The sequence below is a fragment of the Vulpes lagopus genome, chromosome 5 (genome assembly GCF_018345385.1).
Source record: "Vulpes lagopus strain Blue_001 chromosome 5, ASM1834538v1, whole genome shotgun sequence".
Lineage (NCBI taxonomy): Eukaryota > Metazoa > Chordata > Mammalia > Carnivora > Canidae > Vulpes > Vulpes lagopus.
Genome location: NC_054828.1, coordinates 84,881,643 through 84,901,316, shown reverse-complemented (window position 1 = coordinate 84,901,316; position 19,674 = coordinate 84,881,643). Strand labels below are relative to the sequence as shown.

General features: G+C 54.1%; 1 protein-coding gene across 5 annotated transcripts in view; it reads right to left on the bottom strand.

Annotated features, from left to right (window-relative positions):
• The window catches only part of TET3 (tet methylcytosine dioxygenase 3), a 103,057-nt gene extending 83,939 nt beyond the window's left edge, over positions 1 to 19,118 (bottom strand). The window contains exons 1-3 of one of the 5 annotated variants that reach the window (XM_041756814.1): positions 18,228 to 19,118; positions 15,883 to 16,615; positions 453 to 509 (exon numbers count right to left, since the gene is read on the bottom strand). In XM_041756814.1, the coding sequence (XP_041612748.1) occupies positions 453 to 509; positions 15,883 to 16,185 (360 nt within the window). In that variant the 5' untranslated portion in view covers positions 16,186 to 16,615; positions 18,228 to 19,118. Of the gene's footprint in view, positions 1 to 452; positions 510 to 820; positions 1,668 to 15,882; positions 16,616 to 16,945; positions 17,370 to 17,462; positions 17,723 to 18,227 lie in introns of those variants that run through there. The other 4 variants (XM_041756813.1, XM_041756815.1, XM_041756817.1 and 1 more) reach the window with 4 other exon arrangements.
• Positions 19,119 to 19,674: the final 556 nt, after the last annotated feature.

Sequence of the window (19,674 nt, the reverse complement as noted above, 5' to 3'; positions counted from 1 at the left end):
TGCAAACCAACAGTACCAGGGACATTCTCGAGAGATTTCCAGAGGCAAGGGTGGGGAGTGGGTTGCATGTCACACACACACAGAGGCACACACACACACACAACAACAACAAAAAACAAAACAGTTCAACAAACCCAATCCCAACTGCACCCAAACCATCCAGCTGAGAAAGCAAAAAGAATCCAAACAAAACCCACACAGGCCTGAGAATTCATTGGTCGCCCACACCCCCACCACCCCTCCCCCTCAGCTGCTGCTACACACGCAGCGGGAGATTAAGGGATCACCAGAGGAGACCCTTTATTTTTATCCAATCCAGTCAAACACTTCACCCCCACCACACACACACACACACACACACACACGCGCGTGTGCACACGCGCCCGCGCCCGCGCACACACACACACACACACACACACACACACACACACACACACACACACACAAGGTACCTTGACAGCAGCCCCTTGTCCCCACGACCCGGCTCCTTCACCAGCCTTTATTTCCACCTGCAAAAGAAGCCAGAGAGGCGGATGAGCCAGGCAGACACCGGGAAAGAAGCAAAGTCCTGCTGCTGCACGCCCCCAGCAGCACCGCAGGGGAAGCGGGAGAGTGGGGGGGCGAGGGCCGCGGGAAGAAAGGATAGCAGGGACCATCTTCCTGCTCCAGCTGCCGCCCAGACTCCCGGTGGCTGGGCTCCTTCACCTCCCTGTGGTTTTGTTTTCATTTCTCCCTTTTCCACCGCCCCCCCAGACCCAGGAGGGCACTGCCCCTCCTCCTGCGTCCGGGCTGGCCCGTCCTCCCGCCCTGCCCGCTCTACCTCGGCCGGCCTCCCGCGGTGCATCGGCCGGCGGGCCTCCCATTATCCCCGCCGGAGCGCACGGAGGGAGGCACTGCAGAGGAGGCGGCGGCCAGCTGCCGGCTCGGCTCCCCTCCCCGCCGCCGGCGAGGCTGGTGTGGAGGGGGCGGCGCGCTCGCCAGCCAATCCCCGCGGCCCGCCGGGCGGGGGCAGGGCCGCCGGGGGCTGGACCTGCCCAGCCGGGAGGCGGGGGCGCCGCCAAGGGTGCCGCGGAGCCGCGCTGGCTGCTGCCCAGGTCTGCTGCCGCTCCCCGGCAGGCCGGGGATCCCGGGGCACCCCGCTTCCTCCCGAGGAGGGGCCTCTGAAGGTAATACCCCGGGCGTCCGCTGCGCCTCCAGGGTCAAGGATGACAGACGGCGCCCGGGGTGGAGCTGGGGTGGACTGGCGGGATTCCCCCTCGGCCCCTCTCCGGGACACCAGCAAGCTGCCTCATCCTCGCAGCAGCTAGGACGGTGCTCGGTGCTCCGGTAAGAGCAGGCCCCGGCCCCAGCAATCTTCCAAGAAGAAGAAACAGAAAGAAGTCTTGGCGGTATGAACCTTTACCCCATTTTGTATATAAGGAAACAAGGCAAGAAGTAAGGGAACTTACCCAAGGTGACAACAGCTAGAACACAGCAGGGCCGGGAGTCTAAGCCGGATCCATCTGGCTCTAAAGACCAGACTCTTAACCATAACACAGTCCTGGCTCCTCCCTCCCTCTAGCGCCCACCTCAGAAAACAGACTGCTTGAAGCCCACACTGCCCGTGGCTCAAAGCCTCACCAAGTCAGCCTTGCCCTCCCCTTACACACAAACACCCACACCTCACCCTAGATCACTCATCTCTCATGCTTGCACATACCCCACCCCATCCAGACAGCCTCCACCACCACCACCACCACTAGGATGTTTCCTCCTCTCAAAGGCCATTGAAGGTGGCCCATCAAGTCTCAGGGGTCTCTCAGATCCCAGGGCTTCCCATCCCTGGGAAAGGCTGAGGAGGGGCAATGACCCAGACCCTAAGAGGTCTGGCCTCCACTCCCCAGACTCTGAGCCTTTGAACGCTACAACACCCAGGAGACTAAAAGGGCAAGGGAAGAAAGAACAGAATGGGGAGAGGAAGGTCCTTCAAACCACTCCTGGATTTCACTGCCTGGGCATCCCTGGGTACACCCTGCTCCACGCTGTCCCCTCCCTGGAGCTGAACATCCAAGAGTTTCCATCTCCTGGGAAGGGGATAGCCCACAGACTCTGGTGCTCGTATGTCTGGTTCAGTTCCTGGCTCCATCACCAGCTCACTGCAGCACCTTGGCCGAGTTACTTTACCTCTCTTAGCCTCACTCTGCTCTCTTGTCAAATGAAACTACAAATAACAGCTAACTCCTGGACAGATTCTACAGAGGATTCTACAGAGAAACGGAGCACGGAGACCACCATATGACCAAGCAGAGCCCACTCCCATCTTAATTCCTGGGGGAGCTCGCTGTGTGCTACTCCTCATCTCACAGATAGAACAGCTGAGGCTACAGAGGAAAAGGTGACTGGTCAGACTTATCAGGATGCGTGAGAGCCTCTGTTTCAGGGACACGCTCTGCTACCTGTCCCACTACAGATGCCCAATTGCTGCTTCCTCCATGAAGCCCCAAGGTGGATACTCAGAACAGGATGAGCTGCCTTAGGAGAGACGGCAAAGTGGGCCTCGGTGAGGAGACTCCAAGAAGCGCTAGGGTGCACACCTGCCTCCCCTCTGGGGATAGAGGGCAGCCCTTCTGGCTCCTCTCCAGGGTAGGTAGCGAGGTGAGGTGAAGTGAGGCGTGATGCAGTGTCCTGAGCCATGGCTCAAGATGGGAAATGGTTTCTGTACCACATAGCTCTTACCTGGGCCAGGCCAAGTGAAGCCCCTTCTTCACTATGGTCCCTGGAACCCCCGGCCCACCCAGTCACCCCACATGCAGTCTGCTGCTGGGGAAGAGTGACTAACATGCTTGGACAGTAACAATTCATACTGTTGCTGCTGCGGCTGCCACAGTTTATCAAAGCCCCTGCTATGTCCCAGGCCCGGTGCCAATTATGCCATAGGAACATCTGACTGGGGTTTTGACTTCCTCCACACACAGCCTTGGCTCTAATGGGGAAGCGGACTTCGAGAGGTTAAGTCACTTGCCCACCAACACACAGCTAGTGAGCAGGGAGCTAGAATTCCAATCTAGGCCTTTCTCATTCCGGTTCTCTAACCCTTCTCTCCCTCTGCCAACCCCAGGGAAATGCAAAAAGGGACAGGGTCATCTGAACCTAACCACTTCCCTTCAAGCTATGGGTCTGAGAATAGTAACGTTTTTCATGCCTCAGAGACTTCATGAGGCTGCTTCTGGACTCAGTTCCGCTGCCTCTGCCCCTCCCCCGCCTGGTGCTAGGCTTCCTCAGATGGTGCCCTCCCTGACTGTCCCCTCCCTGTGCAGCTCTCCCAGCTCCTCTAGCCCCCACAAGCATCCCCCACTCCTCCGGGGCCTCACAGCACAGCTCAGAGCCTCTTCTAGAGCACCAGTCACAATCAAGCACAGTTATTTATTTACACGGCGGTCTTCCCCAGGTGGGCAGAGGCCCTGTCTTCCCCACTTTACTAGGCTCTGCACAGAGCTGGAATGTGCTGAGTTTCTAGACAAGGAGGGTGGAGAGGCAGGGGATTTGGGTGCTGAAATGTGGAGGCCATTCTCCTGGTGACCTTCTCTTTGAGGTCCCTAAGGATCGGAGGGACACCTGCTCTTTGGAGAGGGCAGGACCTGCTTAAACCAGACTACAGCTGAACTTCAGCCCTGTTCAGACAGCACATGTCTTCCTCCCTAGCCTGCAGGAGACTGTTTGACCCCCCCCCCCCCCCCCCCCGCTTCCCTCCACCAACTTCAGTGCTAACTCAGTCCTACCACACCCACGGATCCTAGCTCACTCCCCCAGCAGTCTCTGGCTACACTAGAAGAGCCTATAGTCTCCCAAGGCAGTCCACCTGCCCCCCCATCTCTGTCCCACACTGGCCTCCTGTCCTTTCCTGAGGCAACTGGAATGCCAGGGCTCCAAGGAGTCACAAAGGCCATGCTCCCAGCAGAGACACTCTCCACAGCCCACAACCAACCTTCTCCCATCTCTACTGGCCTCTCTTTCTACATTTTGGCCTTCTCAGTGATTGACCCAGAGGTACTTGGGACCCCTAGGGGCTAAGGGTACTTCTCCACTGGGAATAGGGACATAGCCATCCCCATTGAGAAGAGGCAAATGGATTTATTCACTCTCAGAACACACGAATTACCCCCAACATTGAGAACCTCTGTAACACAGATACCCACAGGCCAGAAACCACACAAAGACTAGTGAATGGGGACACATCCAGACGAAGATTCAGGAGCTCATGCAAGAGCATCAACCAAACATCAACCCCAACTGTATACAGGACCCCATACTTGGAGCATTACAGAGCAGATCTTGCTTAATCCTCAAAACAAACCAGTGAAATAGAATTATTCACCCCCATTCTACAGACAGAAAAATTAGTTTACAGGGAGACTAAGCACCTTGCCTAAGGTCACACAACAAGAAAATGACTGAGCAGGGCTCTTGCCATCCCTCACTTATAGTGAAACAGTCGGGGCTGCTTTGTATAGTTCTGATTTTTTTTTTAAAGACAGTTACACCTCTTTCTTTCTTTCTTTCTTTCTTTCTTTCTTTCTTTCTTTCTTTTTTAAATTTATTTATTCATGAGAGACACAGAGAAAGAGAGGTAGAGACATAGGCAGAGAGAGAAGTAGGCTCCATTCAGGGAGCCTGATGTGGGACTCAATCCCGGGACTCCAGGATCATGCCCTGGGCCAAAAGCAGATGCTCAACTGGTGAGGCACCCAGGTTTCCCTAGTTCTATGATTTTCATATCAACCTACCTCTTCTAGAGTTGGCAGAGGATAGACAAACTTCTCTTCTCTGGCACAGCTGTGTCCTGAATGAGGTCACTCCCCACAAAGCTTTAAAGTTCAGTTCAAGACCCACTTCCTCCAGGAAGCCTTTAAGGGTTACCCCAATCCTCAGCCAGCTGACAGTACTTCTAAGGTTTCTCATTTGACACTTGGTGCTATTTGGCTAGGTGTCCTGCCCCCACACACACACCAGAATGGCTGGAGTTGTGCCTTCCCAAAGCCCCTGAGGAGTTTTGCCCAACATTCCAAATACTGAATGAAACTGAAGTCAACTATGGGGGAAGTCGTACCCTTCTTTCCTCCCTCTCCATCACACAAATCATTGTGCCAGGGCGGCCCCGGTGGCGCAGTGGCTTAGCGCCGCCTGCAGCCTGAGGTGTGATCCTGGAGATCCAGGATCGAGTCCCATGTTGAGCTCCCTGCATGGAGCCTGCTTCTCCCTCTGCCTGTGTCTCTGCCTCTCTTTCTCTCTGTGTCTCTCATGAATAAATAAATAAATAAATCTTTTTTTTTTTTTAAAGCATTGTGCCAAAGAAACCCAATACCCCCTCCACCTTCAGAGCCTATGTTTGAAGTCCCCGGTGTCCACGCATCAATTTCCAACCAAGTAATTGCAGCGCATCACATACATCATCCCCTATATTTGAAACTCTTTGCGGTTGTCATGGCAACTGCCTTTGCCTTCATTCACTGATCAGGCCTCACAATTAGCTTTGGCAGCAGAAGTCTGTGTCAACAGCAGTCACAAGGAGAAGGAGGAGGAAGTGGAGGAAGTGAAGGAAGTGGAGGAAGAGGAGAAAGAGGAGGAAGAGGAGGAAAAAAGGTGCTTCTCCTGGAGATGCAGCAGAGACAGACTGAATGAACCCATACACCCAGCAATGTCCGAGAGAATGCAGTCAGAGCCAGCCAACAACTCCACCCATGTGCTTCCACACTGACAAACAGAAAGCACCTGCCCACCCCACCCCCACCAGACAGCGGTTGTAGCTCTGCTCATACTCTGCACGCCCTCCTAGAAGCTGGTGAGAAAGTCTTCTAGTCTATGAACTTCATCAGCGTTTCCTCACCCCAAATTCAACAGCCTGGGTCACCAAATGTTCCAGGATCCAAGCAAACAACAGGAGACCTGAAGAGCTCATTGAGAGGTAGGACAGGAATGCTGAGTGGTTTAAAAAGCTGGGGAAAGCACCCGTGGAAGACTTCCAAGAGAAATGAACACAAAGTGTCTTACCTACCACCTGCAGGATCTGGGAATACCCTCAGGTAGCCCCTGCCACCAGCCATGAGCATTCAGGAAGCATCTCCACACACCTCAGGCTCAGGGACGATGCCCCCTTCCTCCTGGAAGCCCCCTCATCCTTCACATATGGCCACATTAAAACTCTCAGAACATGTGCCCTTCCTTCCCCACTGGGCCCAAAGGTGAGTAAGGCTGGTCTCTGCCCTCAAGGCGTCCTTCCCTTACAGCCCTGACAGACTGTACTGTAATTATTTGTTTCCATGCTTGTCTCCCTCCCCAGACTGTGAGCTCATTAAGGATGGCATAAGCATTGCCTCCTCTTCACCCACCGAGGCTCAGAGCCCAGTGCGCCTTGTGCACAGCTAGTCCCAGGCGAGACTCCCTGAGTGAGGCTGGGAAGGCAACTCGCAAGTCTACAAGTCAGAGCAGATGACGTCCTGCTCTGGGAAACTAAAGCCCATGCCAGAGAGAAGAGCGGCCCTCCCTGTGCACAGGGGACGTTGCAGGTCCTGGGACCAAGGAAACATACCAGGAAGGTGCCTCTCCTCCTTGTCTGAGCACCAGGTCTTCCCAATGCCCCACACCTTGCTGTAGCAGGAATGCATACCCTTAAAGAACAGAGCAGTCAATAAAGAGAAAAAGATGACGCAAGAGAGAGTCACTCCGTGTCGTTCCCACACGGGTGGCTCAGAAGTGGAACAGATTCTAGTCTGGTACCTTGGTATTTGCTTTCGATCCAGCCTCTCCACATCCCTTCCTGAGGCTTCCTCTGGCAATAATTAGGAGCAGTGGGGGCCTATGGGGCACATGAAGTCTGGTAAGTGTCCTGAAATGACTTTACCCAATGTAATTCCCCTTCCATTTGGAGAATCCAGAATTGCTGCTCTACCAGCAGCAGTAGGTACACTATTCTATCCAGACTCTGGCTGGGTGTGAGGAGGTAGGGCACACTGGACTTGGAACTTACACAGGGCAGAGCCAGCAGTGCAAGAAGAGCTTGTGCAACCCAACAGAAGCGAGCAACCCCCAGACCTGCGGTCACCTGAAGGCCAGCCAGGCACCCCGCAACCAAACTGCCAGCTTTCTTTTCTCCCTCCCTCCAAGACTAATAAAAACTTAGGTTATCGGATTTCTTATGCAAATGACAGAAGACAAGGCCACAGAGGGGTGTGTCCACTGCAGGTGTGCCAGCAGCCTCCGCCCTGTATGACCACACCCAGGGAGAGGCCTACAGCAGCCCTGAACGACCCCCACCCACCCACCTTCGGAAGAGCCAGCCAGGCCACAGTTGGGCCCAAGGAAGATGAAGGAGTGCCTTTCCTTTCTAACCCCTCTCCTTCCTAAGCATCCTGCCTTGGATCCACAAGGGAGCTGTATATAAAGAAGGGATGAGAAAGGGAGTAGGGAATTAGTGACAACTCCTGTGACCCCTGATGTGGTCTTCTGACTGGTAGGGTCCCCGCACTGCCTTCTCCAGAATAAGAGGCCCAAGGCAAAGAGGAGACAACAGCGCTAGATATAAACACAGGCAGGGTTAGCCAAGGCTGCTGGTCAAGACTGGGGGTGGGAGAGGCCACTTCCCCCTAGGGAGCTTTGGAGAGAGCCTTTGGGTGGGGAGCCACACCTATTGTTATTCTTTCCCCATAGCATGCAATTAAAACACAGCCCTTGCCTTCCAGGAGAAGCAATGAGCTTCAGGGTGTGTTAGAACCCAGGAAAGCACTAGTCCCTTACACACCCTTCACCACTTACCTTGGGGTGGGGACAGAGATCCCAATCCAAAATATCCTTCTGAGAAGAGCCAGCAGAAACAATGATTTCCCAACCCAGATACAGGTTTCAGTGAGGGCTCAGAGATCACACAAGAAAACTCCATCTTCAAAAGAGCTTCTCATAGTAATGGTAATGTTCTGTATCTATACTATCGCATACACACGGCACTAGCCACAAGTGGATTTCGAGCAACGGAAAGGTAGCTAGTGCAACTGAGTCACTGAATCTAGTTTTATTTCATTTCAATTAATTTAAAAAGCCACACCACGGCTAATGGCTACCATAGTGGACAACTCAGAGCATATTTCTTCAATTTCAGAAGGCCATGAATACTACTGAGACTCTGCGGAAAACCATGGGCCCTCTCCCCTGAGAAAACATACCTCCGCACCTTCACATATTATTTGGCAGAAATTTTCAGAAAGTTCAGAGACACTATTCCAATGTAGGTCTGAGATTAGGTCTAGGTCTAAAATTGTCTAGAACTTGACCAAAATCTTTCATGGCCTAAAAGAGATATTTCTTCTGCAATGTAATTGTCTAATATGAAAACAGACCTGATGCTATACTTTACAGTCTTAGCAGAAGACACCAAGCATGGAAGCCTCCACCTAATAGGGAATGTCCTCGTAACATCCCTACCAGTCAACACCCAGCCTATCCCCCGACACATGCAAGCACAGGAGAGGCACCCGCTCTCAGGGTTGGCTCTTCATTTTTTTTTTTAAGATTTTATTTATTTATTCATGAGAGACACAGAAAGAGAGAGAGGAAGAGACACAGGCAGAGGGAGAAGCAGGCTCCATGTAGGGAGCCCGATGCGAGACTCGATCCCAGGACTCCAGGATCACACCCTGGGCCAAAGGCAGGCGCTAAACCACTGTGGCTCTTCGTTTTTGGTACATCTGTCTAATACTTGTTAATGTTAGATAATTCTTTTTCTTTTCTTTTTTTAAAATAAGCTTTACACCCAAAGTGGGGCTTGAACTCACAACCCTGAGAGCAAGAGTACATGCTCACCGACTGAGCCAGCAGATGCCTCTAGTCAATTCTTTTTTCTAACATGGGTTCAATCTCCCTGCTTATAAACTTCCACCCACTACTAAAAGTTCTGCACACTCCTCTACGCATAGACATTGACTCCTTTCACATAACACTCACCTTAGCTTTCTTCATGTCCAAGCTGAACAGACCCATTTCCTTCAATTACCCTGCCCATGATCACTCTGACAGATCTGGAGATAGCTCTCAACAACCCTCATAGAGTTTCAGCTCTTCCTACTTGCTAGGAAACCAGGGATTCTTACTTTTGCATTACTCTTTCTTTTTTTAAACAAGTGTAAGACTCTGGATTTACTAACTAAATTCCATCAAGTTTGGCTGGGGTCCATTTCTCCAAACTGCCCCAGTCTCCTTAACCCCTCATTCTATCATTCAACCTAACACCTCCACCATCACCATTCACCATCCCACCCCACCCACAGATCTGACACACCTACTCCCTACCGACATCTTAGTTAGATGGTACACCTGTCTTCTCTTCACTAAGTCTCCAAGCCTCCCCATAAGACCCGAGGTTCTACAAACACACCTCTCCTCTTCACACCACCACCAACTATTCCTCCCTCATGTGCTCCAAGATCCTGAGCCAGGTTGCTTACCAGCAGACATCTTCTGAGAGCCCTTTCCTGACCATTCTCAACACACACACACATACAAGTTCCCCAAGTTCTTATGGGGTTTTATTGATAACTCAAGAAGGTAATGGGCTCCAGAAGAGTAAGAATAAGCCCAAAGTAAATCTCAAGAGGTTCTTGTCTCTCTGATCTGCAGGGTGAAGAAATGGGTTGGGGGCACCTAGGTGGCTCAAGTTGGTTGAGCGCCCGACTCTTGGTTTCTGCTCAGGTCATGATTTCAGGGTTGTGAGATGGAGCCCTGTGTCTGTTGGGCTCCAGGCTCAGCTTGGAGTCTGCTTAAGTTTCTCTCTCCCTCTGCCCTCCCCCCACCTGGTGTGTGTGTGTGTGTGTGTGTGTGTGTGTGTGTACACACAGGCGCTCACTCGCATGCTCTCTCTCAAATAAGGAAGGGAAGGAAGGAGGGAGGGGCTGGGTCATCTTCCTTACTGTTGTTGGCAACAGGAATTCTCTAGCTGCTCATCAAGACTTACTTCTCATCCCCTTCTCCAAGCTTCACCCCCTTTTCCCAGTTATACAAGTGCTGAAGATCAACTGCTCAAACTCTCACACACATACCAATCACCTGGGAATCTGGTACAGATTCTGATTCAGTATGTCCTAGGTAGGGCCCAAAATTCTGCATTTCTAACAAGCTCCCAGGTAACGCCAGTGCTGCTGGTCCACTGATAGGCAAGGAGAATATCTGGTCACGAACCATTCAGTTACTCTAAAACTCAGGGCAAGTGAACCACCTGCAGTAGAAGAGCCCAGGTCAGTGCCCAACATCTCAGTCTCTCATCTGCATCAGAGAATTTCCACTCTAACTACACATTAGATACACCTGGGGAGCCCCAGCCCAATTGGGTTCACCACAGACCAATTAAATCAGAATCCCTGGGAGTGGAACCCAGGGGACTGCAAGTTGGAATCCCTGATCCCCATGGTTGATAAAAAGACTGAACAGGGCAGTTACGCCAGTAGCCTCTCTTCAGGATGATTTTAAATAAAAAAAAACTGGCCCTCTGATCTGTCCAAGAAGCTGCAGGAGATGCCATTTATTTGCAGAAATCCAGATCTATTAATCTGGCTGGGCTGCTTTAAAGAGCCACAGGGACCACACCCCCACCAAAGCTCACCACTTGCTTTTCTAGTCTCACAAACCACCTTTTTAACAATCTGCTCTAGAGCTGTCAAAAACTGACATCAAGCTTATGCATTAATAATTTCCAAAATCTCTCTGAAAAACTGGACTTTTTGCCCGTCTCTGGTCCCCTTTTCAACAATTAACATCACATAACAATTATAACTCTGGGAGCACAGATGAAGGTGTTCCATAGGCAGCAAATGGCTCACACTCAGGTTGAGGCAGCTGGCTGGCCCCCCTTTCCCAAGCACTCACACTGTGGTCTTCCCCACCCTCACTCCTCCCAAAAGGACAGGGCCTCAGTGGCTGTTCCCCATCCACAGTCATGAAGCCCAAAGTTATAAACCTACTACTCTTCCTTCTCATCCTTGCCCAGGGAATATATAAAAGACATTTGTGTCTTGAGCATTTTCCACCAGCCTCAGCACATTCGGGCCTCTGGACTTCCTGACACTCCTCTTCAGGGGTCAGGCCACTCCTGAATCTACCTACAGTGACACGCACCCCCCTCCCACAGGAGTGTGGTCTTCCACCATCTGCCCTCACTGCACAGCAGCCCCTGTAGCCACACAGATGGTTCAGTTCTCCCTGAGTCCCACCACCTTCCTCCTTGGGGCACCATTCAGGACTGTACTGTCAGCATTTCCTTTTTAAAGAGCAATCCCATTCCTCCGGCTAACTTCCCTTTTAGAGTATGTGGCCATGGGGTTAAAAACTGCATCTGAAAAACGATTTCTAAAGGCTGTGGTAAATGCCTCCCCTTGCCCGGTCTTTCACTCTGGCTTCATGAACGCTAAGACGGGATTCCTTTCTCTAAAGAATCTCATCACCTCTATTTTACCTATCAGTCAGTTCTCCCTTTGCTGGTGGGAACTGGGGCTAGACTTAAAGCACTCCTTCCTCAGAGCCTCTGTCTTCAGGAACACAGAACTCCTGACAGGCAAGGCAAGAATTCTGATACTGTTGAGAGATTCCCAATTCTGAGGTATTTTGTCTCAAAACTGGCATAGAGAGCTGTTTCAGCCACTGAATCCACTTGACTGAGGGCTGGACAGTGTTTTCACACTATATATATCCCCCCCCCCCCATTTATCTTCATTTTTCACCCACAATGTTCTTAGTCAAGCTCCCAACCTTACTCATGTGTTTCTCTAAGCAAGTTTTGTTCTGTTTTGTTTTGTTTTGTTTTTCCATAAAATTATTTTCCTACTCTTCCTATCAGGTGTTTATTTCCTTCATCCATGAGCAATTTGTCAGGCCCCGGACCACAGCAGCTCCTTGCTCCCAGGGGTCTAGGTTCCTCCCCGCAGCAGAAAGGCTGGCAAACTTCTCCCTCCTTCAGTCTGGCTCCCTGGTTCTTCTATGAACAAGCTAGAAGAGGTCTTGAGATAAATATTTAATCTGTATTATATCTCCACAACTACAACTCAGAGACTAAAGCATAATTGTTTAGGCATGAAGATACCACACTGTCTTTCACCCATCTTTACCCCCTCAGAGTTGGGGTTCACTCCCAACCATCTTCTCTAGATTTCTAGGAAGGTTTTGTCCCTGTCTATTGATCAACTACTATGTGCCCAACATTATGCATATTTTAATCGCCATTAATCCTCACAACAACCCTGCAGAGAAGGATTACTCCATCTGACATATAAGAAACCAATGCTCAGGAGGCACCTGGGTGGCTCAGTTGGTTAAGTGTCAACTCTTGATCTCAGCTCAGGTCATGATCTGAGTCGTGAGTTCAAGCCCTGCTTTCAGCTCTATGCTGGATGTGAAGCCTACAGAAGAAGAAAGGAGGAGAAGAAGAAGAAAGGAGGAGGAAAAGAAGAAGAAAGGAGGAGGAGGAGGAGGAGGAGGATGATACCTGGGTGGCTCAACGGTTTAGCGCCTGCCTTCAGCCCAAGGCATGATCCTGGAGTCCCGAGATTGAGTCCCACATCAGGCTCCCTGCATGGAGCCTACTTCTCCCTCTGCCTGTGTCTCTGCCCCTCTCTGTGTCTCTCATGAATAAATAAAATCTTAAAAAGAGAGAGAGAGAGAGAGAGAGAGAGAGAATGAGCAAGAAACTGATAACACAGTAAGAAGCACAATGCTTACTCTGGGGTCTGAGGCCTACTTTGTCCTTACCCCCACCAAACCTTACTTTACTAAGTAAGCATCTTCTTATACTATAAGCCAAAACTCAGGCAAAAAGAATGGGAAGGAACACTAACAGCCTTGAACATCAGCCTGGGATGTAAATCCTTCCTGCCACGTACAAGAATGAACCACATCAAGGTGGATTACCTCACTTCTGGTCCCAGAGAAGCAATCACCTGGCTCTGGTGGGAGGACGCATCCCTGGGAGCTATCTCTAGTCTTAAAATGCTGAACTTCTTTTCTGAGTGAAGGGGCTCCACAGCACCTCCCCCTCCACACATATAGACACACGCTGCAAAACAGAATGAAGAGCAGGGAAGAAAGATGGGATACCCAAGATAATGCTCCCCCCTTACAGAATGACACAAAGCAGCTGTCAGCTCAAAGGCAGCAGGTGGAGGTGGAGACAGGATGGAAGAAAAAGGTGCCTAGGAGAAGAAATGCCCAGGAGCAGGATGTAAGGAAATGGATTGGTTCTCAAGAGACTCCTGGATGCTGTGCTTATCTCACCTGAAAAACCAGGGCCAAACTCTAAAATTCTATTCCAGAGTCAAAAAAAAATCCTCAGATGCCAGTAACATGTCTCCCCCTTTCCCAACCTCCCCAATCCCAGGATGTCTGCTACACGGCTGGTCAAATCTAATGGTTAAGGTCCCAGGAGTCCCCTTGGGGCTGGTAAATGCTGGGCTGGTTCTCTGGCTCAATCACAGAGCCTCTCTGGGCGTTTCTCAGCTCTGTGACTACTCCAGGGATACAGTCATTAAATGCAGCGTAGCCTGGACAGTGGTTCCCCTGCTTTCAGCTTTCATGGACCAATAAAAAGAAAGTCATAAATCTAGAAATACTTATTACCATCTTGTATTTTATCAAGTCAAGACTTTTAAAAAATAGGTCTACTTTCTATCAGCATCTTCATTTTGTAAAAGAAAGCACATTTTGAACATCAAATAGAAAGGAACCTATCCTTAAAGCAGGTGAGAAAAAGTTTGTTCACTCCATTGCCCCCTTTTCATTGTTTCTCTAGAAACTGGGAGAGCTTTGTTGTGGGCCACCACTGGTCTACACACCAGTATGTGGACCTTCTGTCCTGGAACACCTTGGGCCACCAGCCACAGACCCTGGGGGCCTAGAGGGGCAGCCAGCCGCAGCGAGGTCCACAGGCATATATAGATCTCTCAGCAGGGCTGTCTCTATGCCTCAGCCAAGCCAGATCCATGTATCTTAACCATGATCACCCAACAGCCCAGGCCAGCAGCTTCTGTACAAGGATGACGGGACCTTGACCTTACTCCCTGCCCCTTTCACTAAGGTATGCTGGATCGGTACCACCATAAGAAAAGCTCAAACATGGTTCACCAGGGCCGCTGGTTCCAGGAATATCCAGCTTAGAAAGCTCAGCCCCCTTCCTCCTCTGGTTTGATCATGGGAGAAATGGAGTGAAACTGAGGGGTGAGAAGGGGGGTGAATGCCTGAAGGAAGCAAGCAGTGGAACCAAGCTTTAAAAGTCGTCTAGGCACATCTTCCTTACACCAACACACAAGATATCATCATGCCCAGGAGTGAAGCCTACCCCTACTCCCCCGCCCTTTCAGAAATGACCGAAGGGCCCTAGGCCAGCAGGATGCCAACTCCCCACAACACCTGCAACATACAGCGGCTGGACACCGTCTTCCAGGCTAGGGTGGGGAGCTGTGCATATGATCCAGATGTCTGCTCCAGCCAGAGACCAGGGAAATAGAGCACAGAGTCTGTGGTCCTGGGCCATGCACGATATGCAACTTCCACAAGGAATGGACAAGAAAAAGGTAAAAGGGGGCAAAAAAACCATCCCAGCAACACCCACCTCCCTGCCCCCAACACTTGCAGCTTTCTTCTCGGCCACAGGACCACAGCCCCACCACGCTCACGGCACAGCTGGGCGCTCAGCGGTCAGGGAAATCCCGAGCGCCAGCCGCCAGCCCATGGAAGCCACAGGTGCCCTAGCCCTCAGAAGCGCAGCAGCTCCCAGCCCCGCTGGAAAAGGCTTCAAAGGCCATCAAGCACAACCCCTCCATTTCCCCAGGGAGAAGACAGGCCCAGAGAGGGGGCCCGAGCTGTCTGAGCCCTTGGACAAATCAGTGGCAGAGCGCAGGCGCCCCGCAGACACAGCACAGGCCTCCGGCTCTGTCCAGCGCGGGTTCCGCTGCCTGGAGAGACCTCAGCTGCTACACCGCTCCTCCCAAGCTGCGCCACTTCACTCGTCCCTACTTCTGCCAACTCTCGGCTATCGAGGCTGCCACCAACCTTGTGCTGGCAGCCCGCCATCAGAATAGAAGGGAAAGATGGGAAAGACCCAATGCAGGGTCACTACCTCTCCACTTCCCCCTCTCATCTCATCCCCACTCCTCCTTTCCTCCCTCTGTCCCCCTATTCCAAATAAAGGGAGTACTCTTCCCAGCGCCTGACAGTGTCTCAAAGGCACAGGCATTCATTCATTCTTTCACCCGGTCTCCGAGTGCCAACTACACATCAAGGAACCGAGCCAGGTCCCGAGAACACAGAGATAAAGAAAAGTCTTTGACCTCCAGAAGTACCTCAGTCCGGTAGGGGAACCCAAATCATGAGCTGTCATTAAATTTCCAGTTCCAAATGGCTCTCCTGCCCTCTTTCTGAGAATGATGGTACCCAAAAAAAGACTCCAGGAAACGAAACATTCCATTCCATCAAGGCAGCACAAAACCACGCCATCACCCCAAATCTTCCTTTCCAAATCCATCATTCCCCATATCACCCAAGCATTGGTGTGACCTTGAAATACATCTGAGGCTTCAAGGAGGACAAAAAAAAAAAAAAAAAAAAAAAAAAACCTCCTAGAAATAAGGGTGGATAGGTCCTGCATCAAATGCAAACATCAGCGATGAGAGTGCTAACCGGAGACCCCAACCCCCTGGGCACTCTCGTACAAACTGTCAGCCCGGCAAATGCGCGCAAGCAAGCCGGCTCCTACCCACGGCCCCATTCAAAGACCAAAAGGATCCAAACGAAAGAACGGGCTTGATGGTCTCTAACAAGACCCTGTGAGTACAGCGCCTTGGTGTAAAGGGCGGGGTAGCCAAGCCAGGGCCAGCTTACCTCCTTGAGAAGCCCCACTTTCTTCTTCAGCACCTCACACTTGCGCAGTTTGCAGATCTGGTGCGTGCGGCGGTTGGTGCAGCTGGTACAAGCCCCGCAGTTTTCTAGCCGCCGGCAGGGCTCACAAGTACCACACCGCTTTCGCTTCTTTCGCCCATCTCCACCGCCTCGGAGTTGGGGCTCACTCCCAGCCATTGGGAGCCCAGGCCCCTGGAAACCCCCTACCATCACCTGGCCCTGAGGGAAGTCATAAAGGCCTGGCAGGTCCGGCTGGACTGCCAGGGGCACCTGAAACTGGCTCATGATGCTGCCAGAGGTAGGGGCATAGGTGCCGGAGCGGAGCCACGGTCCGGCCTCCCGCCGCCTGCCAAGGCCACCACTGGGTCCTTCTTTCCTAAAACAGTCAAGAGTGCACAAGGGTGAAGGCAGGTAGCTCCAGTCTCCAGGATGGGCGCCTCTTCACCTCCTCTGAAGCAGTCTGATAGGGCTCAGTTGGGGGCCACTCTCCCATCTGCTGGGGCCCAGGATCTGGGGCAGGACGCCAGCGGCGGTCCCCAGAGAAGGGATCATCTTGGCTGGGTGGGTTCTTCACCCTCACCCGCCCTGGACCCAGGCATGAGGTAAGCAGGTGGGTGTGTGGTGGGGGCTGGGCAGGGTGAGGAGTTTCTCCTGGTACTTCTCCTCCGGGGGCGGGGGGGTGGGGGGGGCCGGCTGATGGAGAAGGCAGCGCTGCCTAAAACAGAGACAGAAAAAGGGGAAGCGCATCACTGGAGGCTCGGCGACAACTTTCACATGTTACCTCTTCCTGCTTCTGGAAAAAGAGAAAATGGGGGAAGAGAAAGGGCTTGCTCAAATGAAGTCCTGCCCAGAACCTCTGGCAGGGCGCACCAGCGCCCGCCCCCCGCCTGGGCCAGAAGGCCTGGGAGCGCCTGGTGGGTGATCCCATCAGCGGGGAGCCCGCCCGACGGATCTGAAGGGGTGATCCAGGTGAGATTTCTAAGCAAGTTGTCCTCTACCCCACCCCACGGGCTTGGGAGAGTTTCACCAAAATTCCCACACACACCCCTCACTGGAGGTCGCCGGGCCTCCCCAAGGGAGCAGAGCTTTCAAAATAAAGTTTGCGGAGAGCTTCCCTCGGCGCTGCCGCCCGAGCGCCCCCCGCACGCAAGCGGCCTGGGCCGGGGCGCGCCCGGTGGCCCCCGCCGGCCGCCCCGCCGCGCCCCCCGCGCCCCCCGCCCGCCGGCCAGGCCCGGGGAGGGCGGCCCGCTCCGCCGAGGGGCGCGGAGAAGGGGGCGCGCTCCAGCTCGGGCCGGGCCGCGCGCGCGCCGCCGCTCGGGCTCCTTTGTTCTGGGGCCTCGGCCGCTCGGCTCCGGCGGCTCCGCAGCCCCCGCCCCGCCCCGCCGCCCCCGCCCGGCTCCGCTACACTGTGACCCGTAGCACCCACGCCCCGTCCCCCGCAACAAAGTAGCGGCCCCCCGGCCGGCCCCCGGGCCGTCCCCTCCCCCGCCCGGCCGGGCCCCCCACGCCTCCCCGCCGCCCCTCCCCCACCCCGGAGCCGGAAAGGCACCGACTGCACCGACCTGCCCGCCGCCTCCGGGGCGGAGCGCACAAAGGGGCAAAGTTTCCCGGCCCGCGCCGCCGCCGCCGCCGCCACCACCGTCGCGGCCGCCGCCGCCGCCGCCTGGGGCGCCCGCCTCTCGGAGCGCCTGGCCCGGCCGAGCTCTGCGCGCGGAGCCCCCCGCCCGGGCCGAGGAGGGGACGGCGCAGGAGGAAGGAAGAGGCAGCGGCGGCCGCGGCGGCAGCAGCAGCAGCAATGAAGGCGTCCGCGGGACTCCCCGCCCCCCGCGCGCCGCGGCACGTGCTCGCCCGGGGACTCCCCCGCCCGGGAGGGCGCGCACGTGCGGCCCCGCCGAGCCCCGCCGGCCCCGCCGGCCCCGCCGCCCCCTCCGCCGGGCCCGGGGCTGCGCGAGGGGGGAGTTCCCGCGGGGGGGAGGGGGCCCGGCCCGGCCGCCGCGCCTTTGCACCTGCAGGACCTCCCCGCGCCCGCGCCGGCCCTCCCAGGACCCGGCCGCCCGCTTCGGGCCAGCGGCCCCGGCCCTCCGGCGCTTCTGCAGCCCCGGCGGGCGAGGCGGGCCGCGCGGGGTGGGGCACGCGGACCTCCCAGCCTAGGCCCTCGGCCGCGCCGGCCCCGGGGTCCCCGCTTCCTGCCGCTCCCTGCGGGCCCGAGCGACGTGGGGCGGCCCGAGCCCCCGGGAGCCGCGAGCCCGGGCCCGACTGACCCCCCCTCCCGGCTGCGCTCGCGGATTCCGAGGCAGGACAATGGGGGACGTCGCGCGTGTGCGTACCGAGTCAGCCTGGCCGGCAAGGAGGGGGCACCGGGGGCAGAGGCTGCGGGCCGGCCGCGGGGCACCCTGGCAAGGGCCACGGCCGAGCGCCCTACTCAGGCGGACCCCAGGGCCGTGCCATCGCGAGCCTCCCCCGCGCCGCGCTCGGCTCTTTCGCGTCGAAAACAAAGACTAATCCGATACCCCCGCCCTGCCTCCCAGAGGAGGGGGAACGGGCGCGTCGCGGAGGGTAACGCGGAGGACAGCGTTCAGGAGGGGCTGGGGAGCCTCCAGGGGGGCCGTGGCGCAGCCAAGCCCCGTTAGCCAGTGCAGACACTTTGGAAAGTCACCCTGGGCTATTTTCCAGGCAAGGGACAAGGAGCAAGGCACAAGAATATTTCCAAGTTGCCAAACTGCCCGTTCTCGCTGCTGCTTTTTTTTTTCCCCCTCACCTGTTGTTCAGGCCAAGTTGAAATTCCAGGTTATATTAGTTCAGCTCCACCCATCTGGCCTGACTGCCAGGCTGGTGCCCGCAGCTGCCTTCCACCTACCTGGGTTGCTGGGGAGAAGGGTGGGTCTCTAACACACACACACACTGGCGCGCGGGCAAGTCCTGGCAGAAACAACCATGGGGCGGACTGGCCTGACCAGTTTGGGCGGTGCTCAGGGAGCCAGGTGCCTGGCAATCATCCCCGACCCGCTGAAGCTAACAACTCAGCCAGAACTGGAAAAAGAGCATTCGGCGGGCTATTTAGAAGAAACAAAAAAAGTAACTGATCTCAAGTAGCGCTGTCCAGAAAGCCCTAGACTGGAGGAAAAGCCGGGGTTCTGCCTGGAACTTCCCTCCTCGCAGGCCTTCTTTTCTGACAGCCTGCACCACTGGCCAGGTTGTCAGCTGTGGGTGGGTGGGGAACATGGCTGCAAGACCTAGTTCCTACCCGGGTGTTTGAGAGGACTAAAGAGTTTCTGTTCAGGGAAGTAAGTCTAGAACTGAAAAGAGATACTTGGTGTAATTTTCAATCAAACAGAAGAACAGGTTGTGGACTTGAAATTGTCGAGGTTTTAAATAATTTCATTTTAATAAAAGTTATACATATTAGAGAAAATGTAGAATACACAGAGAATTAGAAGACAAACATCACCCAAATACAACCACATTTAACCATATGCTATATTTCCTTCTAGCCTTTTTTTTTTTCATCTAGCCTTTTCTATTTGTAGATTAGTTGCCTTTTTTTTTTTAATAACATGATTGTATGCACTCTGCAATTTGCGGCCCTGTTTTCACTTAACATTATACCATAAGCATTTCCCTGTTTGTTACACAATCTAGTATGACAATGGGGTGAAGAATGTGGCTTAGGGACAGCAAATTCTGGGTTCCAGACCCCACTGTGGTATTTATTAGCAGAGTGACCTTGGACAAGGTACCATCTCTGAGAGAATCCAAGTACTTGGCCAAGGGCTT